Source organism: Protomyctophum bolini (genome assembly GCF_963924005.1).
Source record: "Protomyctophum bolini genome assembly, chromosome: 16".
Lineage (NCBI taxonomy): Eukaryota > Metazoa > Chordata > Actinopteri > Myctophiformes > Myctophidae > Protomyctophum > Protomyctophum bolini.
Window position 1 is genome coordinate 28044916 of NC_137877.1, and position 19001 is coordinate 28063916.

Sequence of the window (19001 nt, forward strand, 5' to 3'; positions counted from 1 at the left end):
TGGGGTCAACACTAAAAAAAGTGCCGTTTCCAGACCCAGAATGGACACTGGACAAAGAGGCCTCCGCGAGGCAACTATCTGGACATACCCACGCGTCCGGGGAGATGTCCTCTACCACCCCACAGTCTCCGCTAAGCGAGAGAGGTGTAAAATTCAGAGCAGCAGAGCTTCTACTGGGGTCAATGCAAAATAAATTACCGTTTCCGGACCCAGACTGGACACTGGACAAAAGACGGCTCCGCGAGGCAACTATCTGGACATACCCACGCGTCCGGGGAGATGTCCTCTACCACCCCACAGTCTCCGCTAAGCGGGAGAGGTGTAAAATTCAGAGCAGCAGACCTTCTATTGGGGTCAACACTCAAAAAAGTGCCGTTTCCAGACCCAGAATGGACACTGGACAAAGAGGCCTCCGCGAGGCAACTATCTGGACATACCCACGCGTCCGGGGAGATGTCCTCTACCACCCCACAGTCTCCGCTAAGCGAGTAAATGGGTGCTTATATTTCTATGTGAAATGTGGTGATGCTGGCATCACAATAGATGCCAGCATCACGCTGCCTCCGTCTAATAAGCACATTTACAACTTCCTGTTTGGAAACCGAAACAGATGCTTCTGACATTTGCCTGTGCGTGCTTAATCGTTGTACTTCTGAACACATTTCCCAAATCTCAGTGATTTATCCACACATCGCTCTGTGTGTGTGTGTGTGTGTGTGTGTGTGTGTGTGTCGCGTCGCCCTCCAGCTGCAATTGCGAGTGTGCGCTGTGTGCAGGGCACACTACTGAGTTTAAAACCACAGCTGAAACATGAAGTGGAGTCTGTCAATTCCCGCAATTTCCTTCTTCCCATATTGCGCTGCAACGACACTAGGATTGAGCCCCCCGAAGGGGGGCGAAATTCTAGTCTATTTATACAAGTGAGAAGTGGTACCCATACTCATTCTTTGTGCTCTATCTCCGACCGAACCACACTTTTACCACACATCTCTATATGCAAAATAAATTCGGCACGCTCCCCGAACTGACATAGCCTATTTTTTAGCCGTTCAAGTGTCTTATTTACTCGGCAAATATTACTTTTATGAAACACGCTGTTATTGCTCAACGTCAACAGCCTACGTCACAATCGTCATGTTGCCGTCTACCAAAATCGTCATGTTGGCGACTACTACGCCAACTACGTTCACTTCATGGGGCCAGTCTTTCACAGTGACACACATGTTACATGAACCACGCGCCCGGGATGGTTTCTACCCCTCAATGTCGTATTTAGCTGTTGCCACAACACGCCGAGAAACAAGGAATTTAACCACGCTACTTACATACACTGCAACTCGCTTACAATTCGCAAACCTGGCAACCTGGAGCCAGGCTTCCCTCTCTTCCCAGGCCCGCCCCCACAGAGAAACTCATCTCGCGCAGCACAGAATCTGATCTCGCGCATGACATTGATGAGAGACAGAAGGAACAGGAGAGATTATACGATCGCTATTTCGCTTATTCCATCTAAATCTCTTTATTTACACAATAAATGACTCGACGATTCCCTTAGTTACATCAACATTGTTCTTTCTCATTAATCGGATTGAGCCTAAATATCACCCTTACACCGATCACTTTGCCTATTTTTGCCACACAGCCAACTGCCCCCCACACAGCCAACACACACACACACACACCAACATGCGATTCATTAAATAACTATTTCTCCGCACGCGCGCACACAACATTATTCACGTGAAGCCTACAGGGAATTACCAACGGAATGTATATATATACACACACACACACACACACACACACACACGCCATATCACCCTTACACCGATCACTTTGCCTATTTTCGCCACACAGCCAACTGCCCCCCCCCCACACACACACACACCAACATGCAATTCATTAAATAACTATTTCTCCGCACGCGCGCACACAACATTATTCATGTGAAGCCTACAGGGAATTACCGACGGAATGTATATATATACACACACACACACACACACACACACACACACGCTTAGAATTTAGAGACGCGCGATTACATCACAGCTGTGCGTCATTATAGCCACACACGTCTCTAACTTGCGGACACAGTCGCGAAACTTTTCAGTTGTGTGGTACTTTTATATTCATTTAACTGTAACAGAAAGTTCCCAACTCCCAGCCACGGAGCTGCAACACAAAGCTGGCCAGTGTTGCCAAATAAGCGATTAGTAAGTAATGTAATTTAATTTATCAGCGATTTTGGGATTATTTTTGTAGATTGACAAAAACATTGGGGGTCCTTTGCTCTTGCCATGACAATGTTTGAGAACCACTGCTCTAAAACAATATTAGACAAAGTTTGCGACACAAACACATTGCTCTCTCTCTCTCTTCTCCTTTTGTATAAATTAAATAGGCCTATTCATGATTCTGCTTATAGAGAAGTAGCCTATGTTAGTTTGTTTTATGGACTTGAGAGCTACTTTCAAAACCACCAGCACAACATACCCACCAAATAAAACTATCATCCCATTGCTGCAAATAGTGACAAAATGTAATTGAGGGGCCTTTCATATAAACGCACATGCATGGGAAATAGAGGGGGAAAAATGCAAATCGTAGGCTTTTATTTTTGTTGGTATTTGACTTTGCTACTGATGATTGTAAGCAACAACAAGTATTGCATTGTGTGTTTGAGCTGACAGGCCCTTTTTGATGTCAATCACTCAAGTCATCTCAGGTCATCTAAAGCGGAAGATGCAAAAATCGTTTTTTATATTAAAATTATATATATTTTTACTGCCATGTCATGTGGTCTACCTGCAAAGCCTTTGTAGATCGTGATCTACCATTTGGGCACCACTTAACGTCAGATCAGGGTTTTTTGTCGGACAGCGCCAACAATGCTCCCCGAAAGCATAATCGCAGCAAATACCGGGCAGTGTGTATGAGCCTTAACATGTTGACTACACTACACTACACATAATAACTAATAACCCCTTTTCAGCTTAAAGCAATTATATTTCATTGAAGCAACTCCTTAGCATCGTTTTCATACCATGGATGTGATAAGAAAATGTATCAAACATAAGGCAAATATTAAATAGTATCGGGTGTACCAATTTGGCCTTTTCTTTTTTTTCAATGGGGCAATACATTGATTAAACAAACGTTTGATTGATTGAGTTGTACAATGTTACACAACCCTAAACTACTTTTAGAATACACTACACAATACAATACAAATTTAGAACATATAATATTGGCCAATATGTCAAATATGTCAATATTAGGCCTACATATAATGGCATTGAATGGAAGCGGACCATGTTACAAATGACCCGCTTTTGCAAGTTTTCTTTGCAGTTGCTTACAGACCAGAATGAACGTGAATTCCGTCTAAACACGATGCAAACTCATGAAGAACATAAGCATGAACACATCCATGTGGATTTTTATTCACCAACACCAAAGACAAAAATTGTAGCACACATATACTCCAGGTGTAAAATTATACACATTTTGAAGGTAAACACTTCAAACTTCCTGGGCACGTAGAGTACGTTGCTCTACACATACTGACGCGATGGCGTCATGGTGGCGTTGACCAATCAAGAGATAACGTCCATGTTACAACCGTGAAGCGTTACAACCTTGGCGGCTCTCCCCTACATTTGTTACTAACATTAGGTTGTGGCGAAGTAGAAACGTGGCGAGCAGATAGTGTGTTTTGGACAAACAGGCTAGGTATTGGTGTTGATTTGGGTCAACTGGACAAACAGCGTGGTGTTGTTTTGTGTCTGTGTTTGTGTTGGAGCACCTCAGTGTGGCCGTACAGGTCATGTGCAACCTCTTCCACAGAGAGATGGAGACACTAAATCTCAGCTGGACAAACATGTTTGCATGCATGCATCGCTGCCTTGCATGCTGTGTGCTACTGTTGAGTCTGTCACTTACTTTGACTGATTTATGGCATTGTCTTTGATATGTATATGGAGAGAAATATCTATCAGTCTTTCTGTTAAAATCCAACTATGTTAATTTAAGAACTCTGGGCATATAGGTCATTGTTTATTCACTGTGCACACGTGTAGCCTATTGTATGTCAGACTGTATGTCTGTCCCACAGTCACAATCCTTTAGTACTTAGGCTGTGGAAATATTCAGGACAAAACAATGGTACATTTCCAATAACCCATTCGTTACTACATGTGGAGTCAACTCCCGCCATTTATTTCTTCCCATAGTGCGTGGCGAAGTCGCTCTGGGATGAGTGCGCGCGTAGCGCGCACGAAATTCTAGTTTTCTACAAATGACAAAGTCAGATGATAGAGATGGCAGCTTGGAGGCAGACAAGGAAAGTAGTTCCATTGCAGGATTAAAATAAAAGTTTCGGCAGCTTTATCAGCAGTGCTCGCACAGAAAACCAACTCTCCTCCCAGGCTGCATGTGAAAGCCAAGCCACACTACTACAGCCCAGATATTACATTACTAGCTTTTAATCACGTAACCAGGCCAACAGAGCATTTAAGCTTGCATCATATGCTGACAGCCAAGCATAGGCCAAACATGGCCATGAAAACAGTAGAGGTTAATTCACTTTACCTCGTCAAATTGAAATTACAGAATGAATGAGGTATGAGGAAGTAGGGTATCCGTCATGGGCAAGAGAGAAGGCCTCTGATTTACACTGGTCACATGGCTCACCCACAACAATTCACAACGCACAATTACCAATTAAGCTTAGAATTGTGGCAAGGAAGCCTCAGGAGAAAGTTTGCACTCCAGCGTGTGTGTGTGTGTGTGTGTGTGTTCGTCATCAGGAACATAATGACAGTGACACAATGATCTCAATTGGCAGAGCAGCTGGTTGCCGTTTCACTCACTCATAATGACTCTCACTCTCACTCATAATGACGGAAAGGTGTTAGATATTAGCTGGGGTCGCCGCACGCACACACACACGCGCACACACACACACACACACACACACACACACACACACACACACACACACACACACACACACACACACACACACACACACACACACACACACACACACACACACACACACACAATCATCAAGTACAAAAAAACAAGTCTTTATAGTCGAGACGAGTCCAACAGGAGATGATGCAGCATTGTGTAGCGTGGGCTTTGTTTCTGATGCGTTTAGACAGCAGGGTCAATACGATAGCTGAGAAAAGATGCAAGGAATGGCAATAGTTCTTGAATTCAACAACTGAGTGCCAGCTGTCAACATGGTGGTGGAACGAATGTGTGCGTCATGCGACCACGGCCGTTTTCATTGACCACAAACTGGAGAGACTTGTGACCTCCGTGTCAGGAATGCTGTGAGTAAGAACAGTGCTAGGTGAACTCTCTGTGAGTGTGTCTGCATGCGTGAGTGTGAATATGTGTGTGTGTGTGTGTGTGTGTGTGTGTGTGTGTGTGTGTGTGTGTGTGTGTGTGTGTGTGTGTGTGTGTGTGTTTATTAGATTATAGGTCTGCCCTTAGCTGTATTTGTGCCATTGTTTCTCCCCAAGTGCTTGGGATTCCACACATATCATCCAGTGGGATAGTTATTCAGAATCTCTTGGGTGTGTTAACCACATTGTAAAAAAAGAAATTGAAGTGAAAGCAACTGGACTACATTTTCCAGCAATGCATTCAATGAGTCGCGAATGTCATTGTAGGGTGTGTGAGGTCTTGAGCAGGTCAAATGCACATGAATTCCCCAACACTTGGGTCAACTGTATGCTTAAAAGGGAAATGTAAAACACAAGAAGGCAAGACGTGCCAATGTCAGTCAGTGTGCTGGGGCTCAGTCCACACAGTCTATAGCAGAATGTACAAGGGACACAAAGTTCACTACATTTGAGTAAATGTACTTACTAGTTACTTTCCACCACTGCTTTGTAAAGATACTCATGAGTCATGATCCTCGACAGATACAAAGACTAATAGAACACCCCAAAGTACGTGTTACAAGCACCGCTTCGACAGGCAAACACTGGACACTAATGAGTCAATTACAGGGGAGATTTTCTTTTCTGGGCTGTGGGTAGCCCAACTCCTCAATAATCGTCTGTGTTGCAAGAGACAGTGCCGGCAGGCCCGGCAGGGACCATGTCATGTTCATTACAAAGTTTAAGCATGGATGGTTGCACTGATACATCACTTCTCAAGAATGGAGAACACAGGACAAGTCTGACATGAGGCATGGTTTCAGTTGCCAGTTAAAGAACGTACAGGAATACAATGAATGCAATAAGCATACAGTAGTAAGGCAGCTATGAGGCCAGATGGAATGGAACTATTTCCTTGCAACTGTTCCTTGACCATACACTGCCAGATTTGAAAATGCTTAAGAAACAGAGTACGGTATACACTATTTCTGTGTGGAATTTGCATGTTCTCCCCATGTGGTACCCTCACAAAAACATGCAGTAAACACGCCCCTTTTCCATCTCGCCCCACTACTCTACCTAGCTGTAAATAACAAACATAATTCATGTTGGTGATTATATAAAAGGTATTATCATATTCATTTATCATTGTTAAGTTCACTCTGTATATCCATGGGCATAATAGCATGATGATGCCGTTACAAAACATGGACTACATGGAAGTCGTCTGGTATTCCTGGCCTGCCTGATGGAGGGGAAAGGAACTGGTTGGAATAACGTGTTCCTTCCACACGATTAGATAATTAGATAATTGACACTGGGTGAAAAAATGGAGTTACAAAATCGTGGGATAAAAAAGAGAAAAAAAGAAAAGTAGGATACAACCTAAAAGGCAGCTCTACCCATGCTTCAAACGTACATGACAGCACACCTAATCAAAACATAAAATCAGTGAAGTGAGCGGTGCAACTGTACCATGTGGGGGGGGGGGGAGGGGGGTCCGAAACCGTAGAAAATGACAAGAGTTACTGTGTGGGGGTCGCCGGGGGTCCCGGCCATTGAATTTCTAGCGAATATCTTAAGTACAATGAGATAGAGCTAACAGTTAAGTTTTGTTTCTCTGTGTCCAGTCTGACAAAAGTTGTCTAGCGTGGCTACATGGACCCTATGTATTTCTAGTCTAGGATACAGAGATAAACACAATCGCAGAAAGTTTCTTATTTTGAGAAAAATGTCCCGCAATTAAAATATTTTTTTATATATTTTATTTTGATGGTGACTAACTGTTTAATCACAATATTACACTCAAGGGTGTGCTTTGGGAGGGCTATATGGATGGTAACTAGCATTCTTGCTAAATCCGGTGTATTTACATGGCATTGTATGCATGCTGCTGTCCCCCTCCAAATAAACGTGTAACTAAATAAACTATATTGTGATTATTGGCACTTCAGTGATGCTTGCAGAACTCGGCTCTGCCTCATTCCAGACCGCATCACTGGCGTGCTAATACTGGCTAATGCTGGCGTGCTAATACACAAGAGGGTGTGCCGGTGTGAGACCCAGAGCTCAGTTCAATCTACACACAGTTACAATGTGACACACACACACACACACACACACACACACACACACACACACACACGCACGCACACACACGCACCCACGCACCCACACACAGAACGAACATGTGTGGTTAAGAACAGATGGTGGTGTCAGTTAGGTCCAGACTTACTGACTTCTAATTGTCCCACAATGCATTGGGAACCTACTGTTTTGAACAATTTAATATATACAGATTGTGTCAGAGATTTCGCTTAGAATTAATTCTAAACAATGTATCTCCGGCACAAGTTTAGTTCAGTATAGCTGATTGCAAATGTAAAATAAACTGCAGTTTGTGAGAGTTGCCTTGGGTGCCTTGGGTGCAGTTCTGACATGCCCTAGTAGCTCTACTCTTAATAATAAATAATAATCGCTGTCTCCTTGTTGCTGGATATACAGGTAGGCTACAAGTCAAGAAACACATTCTGGGAACGGTCTCCGGAGGGTGAAAAAGCAGTGTGGGGCTCACCTTAAACTGTCTGCTTGGAACACAAGGCTGAAAAACCTTTTTTCAGGTTTATGTGGGCTTGCTCTGCCAAGTTAAGTTTAATACCTAAAAAAGCTAAACAAAAAACACAGCTACACAACTTCTGTTCCGAACTCATCCCCTCACGTGCTGTTTTGGGACACCTAGAGCACTGGTTCCTTGTAGTTCAAATCCCAAAAGAGAAATGTGATGTCTCCCTGGGACCCAAAGCCATCTACAAGCTCACAACACATTGTGGTGCTACGTGTTATGAGCTTGTAGATTGTCTATATTCACTACTTCTTAAAAGTATTTTTTATCTCAAATTATTAGATTTACATTTCTCATGAAATAATAATAATATGCTTTTAACTTATGAACAATTGTGCATTTTTTGAAAATGTTTTGAAATCATTATTTAAAAATAAAATTAGGAAACAAAATAATAAAGGGATATTTTTTTTGTGCCCGTTCCCGACCCACTGTTGGGACACACTGACCTAGATAGAAGAATAGAAGAATTAGGGGTTCGGGGGGAACTGGGAACAACTTGGCCTTGTGCTGTCCTAGGGATGGCTATCCGTCTATGGCTGTTTGTTGTGTTTGTTGTGCCCTCGAGCAACAGAGGGGGCTTCTGAAGGCTCTCTGCTCTCGGTTAAGTTGATAGTTCATGGCGCATTCCAGGCATTTTCTGTCTGTTTGCTTTCTACCAGGAAGACTTACAATGCAACCTGCTGCTGCTAAAGGCCCCTGCATGGCTTTGATCTGCACAGCACACCTAAAGAGGCCTACAATACACAGAAACCAACACGCATGCATGCATGCACGCACACACACACACACACACACACACACACACACACACACACACACACACACACACACAGTGTCACACACACACACACACACACACACAGTGTCACACACACACACACACACACACACACACACACACACACACACACACACACACACACACACACACACACGCCTATAGTCTCGAACTCGATCAACTGAACAAACAAAAGAGAATAACTTGTCTGTGAGGATCAGTTCACCTCTTCACGAAACACTCCATTCAACATTGTCTACACTTCCACTTATTATTCTGCTAGTTTTACCAATTTCTAAGTAAGAAATTGGGCCCATTAACATTAAACAGGCTACTTCGGAAAACACCTGTAGTAGCAACATGACAACTGTGAAAATTCCCTTCCCATGAGGGTGGGCAAGAAATATAGGAAATACAGATTGTAACACCACAAATATCAGAGTGCCTCTAGTTTATTTGTAATTGGGTAGCAGTGATGTAAATAGGTTTTCAATGTAATGGGTCCCGGGGACCCAGGGGTGGTCTTTTACTAAGGGACGATTCACACTAGTCCCGGGTGCGTACCGTTCCCGGGAGAGGATCGCCCAACCTTCCCCAGGCCCGCATGGGGGGCGGGTCTCTGGACTGTTGAAGTGTATTCAGTTACGGATCACAATTCTAAATCTGACAATTGCAATGCAAAGAGTTATGCAAAGAACAGTGCAAAGTATATGCAAACATAAAGTAAATTAAATAGCACCAAATTACAGTACATGGGACCCTCAGAAAGGTCCATGGATGGGTCCATTATCAATAATGTGTGTTTTGGGATGCAAAATGCACCTTATTAGCATCACTGGGGTAGAGTAAGCCATATCTGGTGGGGAGTCTGGGGACAAGCTCACAGGACAGCCTCTTTAATGCAGCATGGCTTTTAGGCAATGCACGTTTTGTGAATTGCAGAAACTTTCTTGGTTCCTGTGGAATTTGTTGGGGCATCAACAGATTTTCACCGTGGGCTCAAAGCTCTTTTCTTTTGAGCAGGAAGGCTCAGGCACACTCGAACAACTCTCTCTAGTTTGACTCTGCACCACCCTCAATCCTCCTGTGCAAGCAGTTCACTCTGCAAGATGAAAACAATGCAGCGTGAATGTTGTGAACACATCATCATCATCACCACCTTTACTTATGTACAATTGAGGGCAAGCCCTTATTTTCAATGTAGCCGAGGTTACAATAAAACAGTACAAATTAAAGTACATCCATTGCACCTTACATTATAAAATCGTCTTATTATGCACCAATTCAAACAGTCCTCTCAGCCACACTTCTATGAGCGGACCACAGAGACGCCGTATAGTCAGCTGAAGGCTATACGACTTGGGGGTTGGGGGAGTTGCTTGACTGGCATCCAGCTCACCAACTTCCACGCCATCCCGATGGATGAAAGCTAAATCCAATCTCACGACTGAATATGTAAGTCCTAATGTGCAATTTGTGAAGCCTCACACTAGCTCCATTTCCTAAACAATTAACACAAGATGTAACATTGTGATGTTTTAGTAATATTGCTCCTGCTGTTCAACATACTGTACTGCCAACCAGGTGAAGAAATCACAGACTGAGGATATGAAATATCCGAGACTATTACAATTTTATGGAAGACACTTCTGAACATGAGTTTGACCACTTCGAATGCTCCAACCTTAAAATAATAAATAACCGAAAATAGCCGATCTACAAGTGCATTGAGAGCTTGTAGATAATCTATTTTTGCTTCCCAACATGCTTCCATAGAAGACAAGCTGGCTTCTATGGAATCATGGCAAATGAGAACTTGAATCCATGCCGTCCCCTACATGTGAACCTAAACACAGAGGCAGGGACAGAGAGACGCTGATGATGATGGAGGGTGAGCAGAACAGAAGTCTTGACAGCACTCTGCAGAGTTCATTCCACAATGTGTCCTTGAGAATTGTGTCTGATCAGCAGCGTGTCGCCCTGGCAGCGGCGCCTGCCCCGCAGTGCTGCCCGGCTCTCAGACAGTCTCCGCTGAGTACACATCTCCCTCACAGCAAGGACACATGCAGTGTCACCACCAGCACACTGGGTCACAGGCATGGGCATGTCACGTGTGTGGAAGAAATATATAAAAATACAATAAAAAGCACGACACAAATACACAATATGAATCCCGGCCTGGTGCTTAATTTTACCCATTTAGACCCGAGGGTGATTAGAAAAGCGCTGTCTAAAACCTAACCTAAGGTTTCTGAAAAGTGAAAAGCTTCAAATTCTTATTCAAAAATTAAAACAAAACATTATGCTGGTACATGCATTTCTGATTGGTTGTCTATACCTATGAAATCTATTTAGTGACATGTCAGCCTATTCTGAATCATACCTGAGGAAGGTCGAAAGACCGAAACGTTGTATTTGACTCTTGAACCAAGTGACAGTGTGCGGGTCTCCCTCCCTCTCTACATGTCTGCAGTCTGCTGCTTGTTCGCCGACGCACCTGTTGTCATAATAGTAAGTCGAGTGTGCGGAGGTCTTCCCTTCAAAAAGGTACATGTATAGCAACATAGACCACCATCCGGTTTCAAAGGTAAAACAACGTATAGGTTGCACAGCACCAGGTCTAAATGGGTTAAGTGGCATGACATTCAGAAACACGCTTTTATTTCGGTTTACGAAGGTCCTGCAAAGTCGAGCACTGTCGTAACCATCTTATAGCCGTGCAAGTATTGTGTTCCAACGGAGAGGAACAGTGGTGACTCAGTGGCCAGGATGGAACAGGATGGCCGCCTAGCCGGATGCTGGCACTGTATTGCCACTGTTGTCTTGGCAAAGAGCCCAGTCTCTATTGGACATGGATGACGTGAGCTTCCTGGTCACATATAGCAGTGGCCATGTGATTTCAAAGGTCAAAATAAATCACTTCAGACGGCTAGAGAAAACATCCAGAGCATTGTATTAGGGAACAAAACTAGTAGGAAAAGGTCTGTAAGAATCATAATGGACAGATAATATGGCCAGGAGGTCATAAGCTGGACACAAACGTATTACTCTGCAAGATACAGCATGCACCCAGCCTCTTCTTAGCCACCAACCCTGAGAAACATGTACATATTCCAAGATGCTAACTGATCCCATGAATGATCCTATGTACATTACACTAATCTAATTCAGCGCTCAGTCTGTGGGTTTCTCACCACAAAATCCTTTTCAGCCGAGCTATGACAAATGTTCACTGACTAACCTGTCAAGAGTAATGTGCTGTGCCTCATCATGTTAGTCAAAGTAAACGTTACCTGGATCCAGTGAAAAACGCCATCAGATTGCACCAGGACCTACTTAAACTGCAGTCAAGACACAGGTCCTGTAATAGTGGCACAGCCATGGCAATGAAGCACTATCCATGATGAAACCCTCTGGAACTATAGCACAAGTAACTCAATGTTCCCCAAATCAAATGAGGGAGAGTAACATGTCTCCATCAAAGCTGATGCGTTTGAGACATGCATGCATAGATTAAAATAACTTTTGTTGACAGACGGACTCTCAATTCCTCGCATGAAGTTCTTTGAAGTTGTCCTCCTTGCCAGGAAGACACAAAGAAAATACAATTTGAATTGCATGACTGTGGGAATCTGAACCGATTAAAGCTGAAACAAAGTTAATGCTTATTGGAGTGCCACACAACTAGCACAGCAAAGGAAAAACAAATAAAAGTAGAACACTAAACCAGGGAGGCACTAAGGGAGTCCAAACATACAGCTGGTAGAAACGCCATGCCCACAGAAATAGGATTATTAGAAATAGGCAGACTTAAATAAACAGTCAGAGAAAAGAAAGACATATTTCTACTGGTATATTACATTCCCACACTGCAGTACATTAATTATTCATGTCTCCTAGAGACAGAGTCAGGATATTAAGAGTGTCATAAAGAAAACAAACAGGCTGAGCCTGGAGCATTGGGAACAATAAAGACATCATCTTTAGGCCACAATAAGATACAGCTGAGCTGAGTGGTTTGAAAGGGAAAGGAGCACCTCTGCAAAGCGCGCACACACACACACACACACACACACACACACACACACACACACAAGAATCCAAGGCACCACTCTGCTCTAAGGCACTCCTTTCAAATATTTATGACCCAATGTGATGTACCATCTTCCAGTACAGCTGAGGCAAGGCAGCGTTGCCTGCTCCTCTCTCAACTGCCTGAGTTGTGTCGCTTTCACACCAGCTAGAGCAGCCAGGGAGAGAGCACGCGTCAAGGCTCCACATACTTCTATCCCCCATTACGGAGACAGTCAGCGCCCCATGGACAAAGCTCCTTTCACAACAAGTCCAAATCCCTACTCATTCTCTAGCTACAAGATTCTTGATCGAGGTGGAATGCGAAAGAATGCAGCCATTATTTGATCCACCCACAATACATGTTGCTTGTGGCTTTTATTTAAATCTGTGGTTTTAGAAATAACAACAACAACAATAAGATATGCGCACATTAAGCTGGACGAGTCCGAAACTGGAAGTTCTTTCCTCATGAGTCTGTGGACAGCAACAATGGCCACAGTGAGGAATGAGTCACTCAGGGCCAGTGAGTGACTGGCAGGCAGTAGCCTGCGGGTTTACTGAACACTCACACCCTCCACAAAGATCTACCGACCAAAACTATCCACCACCAACCACACCGAGTAGTATACTGTAGATCTATGACGCAATTCAACATTCTAATCTAATAGGCCTCTATAATGACACTTTTATAGGCTAGTTAGCGCTGCTGTTAGAAGTCCTCATGTCTAATGAAAATAATAATAAAATAAATCAAGCTTCGGGGGAAAATGCTGTCTGATTTGTGCCCATGGTCCATGCATTTGGAAACTATGCAATGTGTTCTGAATGGGATTCAGTAGTTAGAAAATAGACTGGGGTGTTCAGCCACATAACCTGACACTGACAGTAGTAGGGGTCTGTACTGTACTGTACTGTACTGTACTGTACTGTACTGTACTGTACTGTACTGTACTGTACTGTACTGTACTGTACTGTACTGTATTGGTTTGTTAAGCCCTCAGGGTCCTCTTGTTCCTGGAGAATGGCAAGCATGCTTGAGGTTAGGCTACCATTTGACAGCTTTGCGCCTCATGGCACATTGGCACTGTTGCCCATTGGATAGCAATTCATGTACAACTTGAGCAGGACTGTACAGGGTCCTCAGTATATCCTGAAACAAACAACAACCAAGCCTGTGTTTTCTTCTGTCAAACACCTCTTCAGCTACTTCAACCATTGTTCTGCCATAACACAAACAGCCATAAACAATTCAAATGGGGCAGAACACCTCTAAATAAACACCAATTACTACCCCAAACCGGCAATGTTCCTCTGTAAATGTTTGCTGAATGGGAGCTGGCAAAACAACTGCACCAACCAACTGTGATGGGCGGCTTCCCAGCAAACACCAGTGCCGGACTAAAAATGACTTTGTAATCAAAGGGTTTAGTAAGCAAACAGACCAGGAGGGAGGGACTGTGGAGAATGATGGAGTGAGTATATGAATTACTCAGCAGACTACCAATCTCTCTCTCTCTCTCTCTTTCCTCCCAGCAGGAGATAATGGGGATCATCCGTCTTCTTGACCTCCTTTGGGCCCCCATCTCTTGACCAATCATTTGCATCCAGGTCAGCTGAGAAAGAACACAGAACCTTTCCAAATTCCAATAACTAAGCTTCCACCCCACAGTCATTTGGAAACGGGGAAATGTTGGCTGACCACCAAAGTGTAGCAGAAGTTCTTCTATGTTAGGACAGAGCACAGCCTATAAAAGGCACCATTTGCTTTAAAGATTGTTTATTTCACATTTGAACCTGAAAAGTAAAACAATACGTTATACCGGCTAGTTCTTACAGCTGCTGCCGCTAAACTGAAGCACGCACGCACACACACACACACACACACACACACACACACACACACACACACACACACACACACACACACACACACACACACACACACACACACACACACACACACACACACACACACACACACACACACACACACACACACACACACACGTATATGTGTATGTATATAAAGGTCAAGGACATTATTAATTATGAATTAATAATCAATCTAATACAGAAATAGTACAATGTGAATGCACACTCGGTCACTCACACATCCGGTGACAAAGCTGTGCATAGTAAAACTAGAAAAAGTGCCCTTCTGGGCACAGGTCTCCACCAGGAGGATAGGAGTGTGTGGGATGTTTGGCAAAATGTTTAGGAGTAATATAAACATGTTTTTTCTTTTTATTTGCAACAATTTTCTTCATTTTGTTGAGGAAATGCAGATCCAGATCACTCATAGCATCTCTGAGGATAGAATTCTGCATGAGCAGGACATGTGCAGAATTTTGTACAAAATGGGCCACTCCTGAAAACTTTGGAAGGCAATCTTAGCCAATCAGTGTAGAATCTGAGAAATCCAACAGACTCGTCTTGATCACATGACTACAGAGATCATGTGTACCGATTTGCGTGAGATTTGGATGAAATCTGTGCGACTAACATAAACAATGTTTTCCAGAAATCGGCTCATGGTGGCGCTATAACCGGCAGATGCGGAGGGATGCAGGGAAAAATGTTTTTCCATTGGCTTCTAGGGTGTGCGCATAAATAAGTTGTATACAGATCGATGCAGTTATAGGTAAAAACAGGAATTGCCCTGTTATAGCGCCACCGTGAGTCTGATTTGGGAAAATAAATCCTCTGCCTAGTGGAAATGGGTGTGCATAATTTCACGGAAATTGCACACTGCGTTTGTGATTTGTGGCATTTTGTTTGAAACGGACCAATCATGTTAGCTTTGGAAGCCAATCTTAGCCAATCAGGATAGAAGATGGGAAATGGTGCAGATCCGTGTTGATCACAAGACTATGGAGATAGTGTATACCGAATTGTGTGATATATGGATAAAATGTGTACAAGTAATCTACAGAAATGTGTTTTGCCTAAATCGGCCTGATGGTGGCGCTATAACAGGTCGTTGAGGAATATTTGTCCAGGGAGTGTGTGTACAAAGTTTGGCATGGATCGGGCCAACGGTGCCGGAGATTAGCTGATAACGGACGGACAGAAGGAAGGAAGGGCGGACGGACACATGCACGCACACACACACGGACAGAGTGCAAAACATACTCTCTCCCCATGCCTTCGGCCTGGTGGAGACAAATATAGATGGATTCATCAGCAGGGGCCTGGCTAAATTAAAATCCACCCGACAGGCTCATTGAGAGGGATAGAGAACCTGCGGTACTTAGGCTCTCATCTGCTTCCTAAATATAAAAATAAAAAAGTGAGGGGCACTCTTGTCATCATACATCACATTTGCTCAGCCAATCGACTCATCACATTCCATGGCACACACACAGTGACTATAAAGTGACTGAGATACACCAAGACAGGTCACAGAGGGGAGGCAATGGCGTGATAATGACATAAGAAACTACAGTTTCATTTCATTGTCATATTTGAGCCATGAAGAAAACAAGACTGAGAGACACAGAGAGAAAGAGAGTGCTTGCACAAGCGTGCATCAGTCAAACACCAATCTGAGAACCCATGGTCAAAAAAGAAAGGAAAAACAGTGCCCTTTTCCTTGAATTTGACGGAGTCAACAGTATGTCTCGAGAGACCAGTCAAACACAGAGTAGACAGGATAAAAAGCTAAGTGAGGAGGAGGCAAGAGAGGCAGGAACGTTACTTGCTAGTATCAGGGCTCCAACATGACAGGATGTGACATGGGGCGACTCGGGCGAGCACGAGCAGGAAGGGGAAGCTGGACTGATATAGATTGGTTTGGAAGACACTTCTGAAAACACATCCCATCCGTCAGCCAGGAGCCTCAATGTCAGTGAATGTGCTTATCAAGCATACATTTTGAGCCTTGACCATGGCATGGTCCTAAACACAAACAGTCATTCACAGTCTAGTTACAACACAGCATATACTGTAGCAAGCTTAGGTGAGTTACTTTTAACGTAATGTTTGCATATTTAGCACATATGATGGACGTCTGGTGAAAGGTTATGCCTTTGGTACCAGCACCCATACTGGGAATACTGCGAATGTGGTGATTTAATCAGTTTACAATGCATCACAACAACTCTGGGTTTTAAAGGATTTAACAACAGCAGCATAAGCTTAGTTTTACAGTGTTTATTTACTCTTGTGTGTCCCAAAAAGGTGCCTGCACTGTGACCTACAAAGGTCGACCCCCTCCTTCCCAAGGTCAGCACCAAGTCAAGACTGACCGTAGCACTTGCCCTAGCCCCTTAGATAGCACTTTTTGTAGACTTATATAGCATTTTATACTTGTAGCATGTTACGTAGACAGCACTAGAATTGCATTTTATGTAGTCATAGCACATGAAATGCATGAACATAGCTTACGGATCAGACACTACCACTATGTGATCAGCAAAATCTGTCATGTCTGAGGCCAAAGTACATAAGATAATATCATCATGAAACTAAATAATCATATGAAATTGTGCTACTACTTTGGGAACCCAATTCTCAGAATGCAAAATATTCGGTTCATGGAATGGGTGATTTAATTACCACTTTCATGTGCCAACATAAGCCTACTATTTTAACAGAGACAAACTTCCATCAAGTAATAGTCCTTTATCTGAGCTTAGGTAGGCAACAGTGTCCACCTTTCCAATGACATGTAGACTATATTATGTCCAACTCCTATATCCCCTTTCTTGATCATTTCGAAAATGAAAGGGCTGGCAGAACAATCCTGATTGTACCGCTGTACCAACAATAAATAGGAGACATGAATGTCAACATGGGTGTGTCAGCTCAGCTCTGCTAGGGACATACATACAGTACATGATCTAGTCACATGGGCTATTTAAACCAGGAATTCCTGAGTTTGTCTAATTAAGCTCTGGGCAAGACAATAAAAAAACAGCTTGCCTGCCTGGCCTGCAGGACTGCAAACAGTTCTGCAACTGTATCTCAGCCATGTTTACTTTGTTTGTTTACAAGCCCGTTGTGTTGTTGTACTAGTGTAGTGTTGTTGTCAACCCTGACGAGCAAACTATGCCAGAACTTAAGGAGTGGGAATGTCTCCCTGAGACGATAAGGGCTTTTGTGTTGTGCCTGTTATGTTCCTAAACATGACCCACAGAACCGTGTTAATGGGCGGCCGTGTTGGACAAATACAAGAGCATAAATGATTGTCAACATAATTACAACATGATTTGGGCGCACCAGCCGTGTCATAGCCTATACAGCCGCGAGTGCATGTTGTCAAGTTACCTTCAGACAGCTCCAGCTCCAGCTCTGCGAGCTTCTCTCGCACCTCCGCCGGGAGGGTCATAGCGACTGCCGGTGTGGGGTCCAACATCATCATGAGCAGCCCGGTAGAATTTCTCTCGGCCATGGTGCTCCAACGTGCAGCGAACGGGGAGTCGAGACTCGCCAAGTCCGATGACAAAACCGCCAGAGATCCTCCGTGGTGGGTTTTTAGCAGAGCACAGGAGACAGGGTGGTGCTGCTGCTTACTAGGCTCGCTCACTCGTTACAACGCCATACAGATGTGTGAGAAAGCCCCCTGTACGCGTCATGACATGGCTATACTAGCTCAGACGGCAGGCAGACGCTAGCCGACACTCCTTGGGAAAGTATATTTCCATATGGCGTTAATCACAAAGGGCTAAACTTGCATGCCGTCCTTCGTCTCTCTCACGTTCATTCAACTCTTTACTCCCCGCGGCGCAGCAGTAGCCATTGCATCATAGCAACAGCGCACAGCAGCCCATATCATGCGCGTTCACGTTGCCTGCCAATGCCTGGTGTGTGGGAATGGTGGGAACAGATGTAGAGATGAAAAGTGCCGTCTGCTGGTCTGCCTCGCTGTCATTTCGCAAGACTTGGCTGCCCCCTATTGGCACTAAGCCGTACTGCAAACACTAATTTAAAAAATGAAGAGGTTTGTATAGTGTACTAGGCAATTACTCTGCTAGGCACAGTGACATGATCTGACATATCATGACATTTCCAACTAGAAAGGTCGCAATTTTGAAAAATTGCAGAGTGTGGTTGCCGCGGCGGCTCACATATATACCCCTCCCGCTGATATCGCCGGCCTGCTACGGTTTCGAGTCACGTCTCA

General features: G+C 43.9%; 1 protein-coding gene across 5 annotated transcripts in view; it reads right to left on the bottom strand.

The window, feature by feature from the left end:
* dip2a (disco-interacting protein 2 homolog A) overlaps positions 1-18613 on the bottom strand; it is a 124089-nt gene extending 105476 nt beyond the window's left edge. For 4 of the 5 annotated variants that reach the window (XM_080786626.1, XM_080786628.1, XM_080786624.1 and 1 more), the window contains exon 1: positions 18146-18613. In XM_080786626.1, coding sequence (XP_080642752.1) covers positions 18146-18269 — 124 coding nt within the window. In that variant the 5' untranslated portion in view covers positions 18270-18613. The remainder of the gene's footprint in view (positions 1-18145) is intronic. The other variant, XM_080786625.1, reaches the window with a different exon arrangement.
* Between the last annotated feature and the right edge of the window lie 388 nt (positions 18614-19001).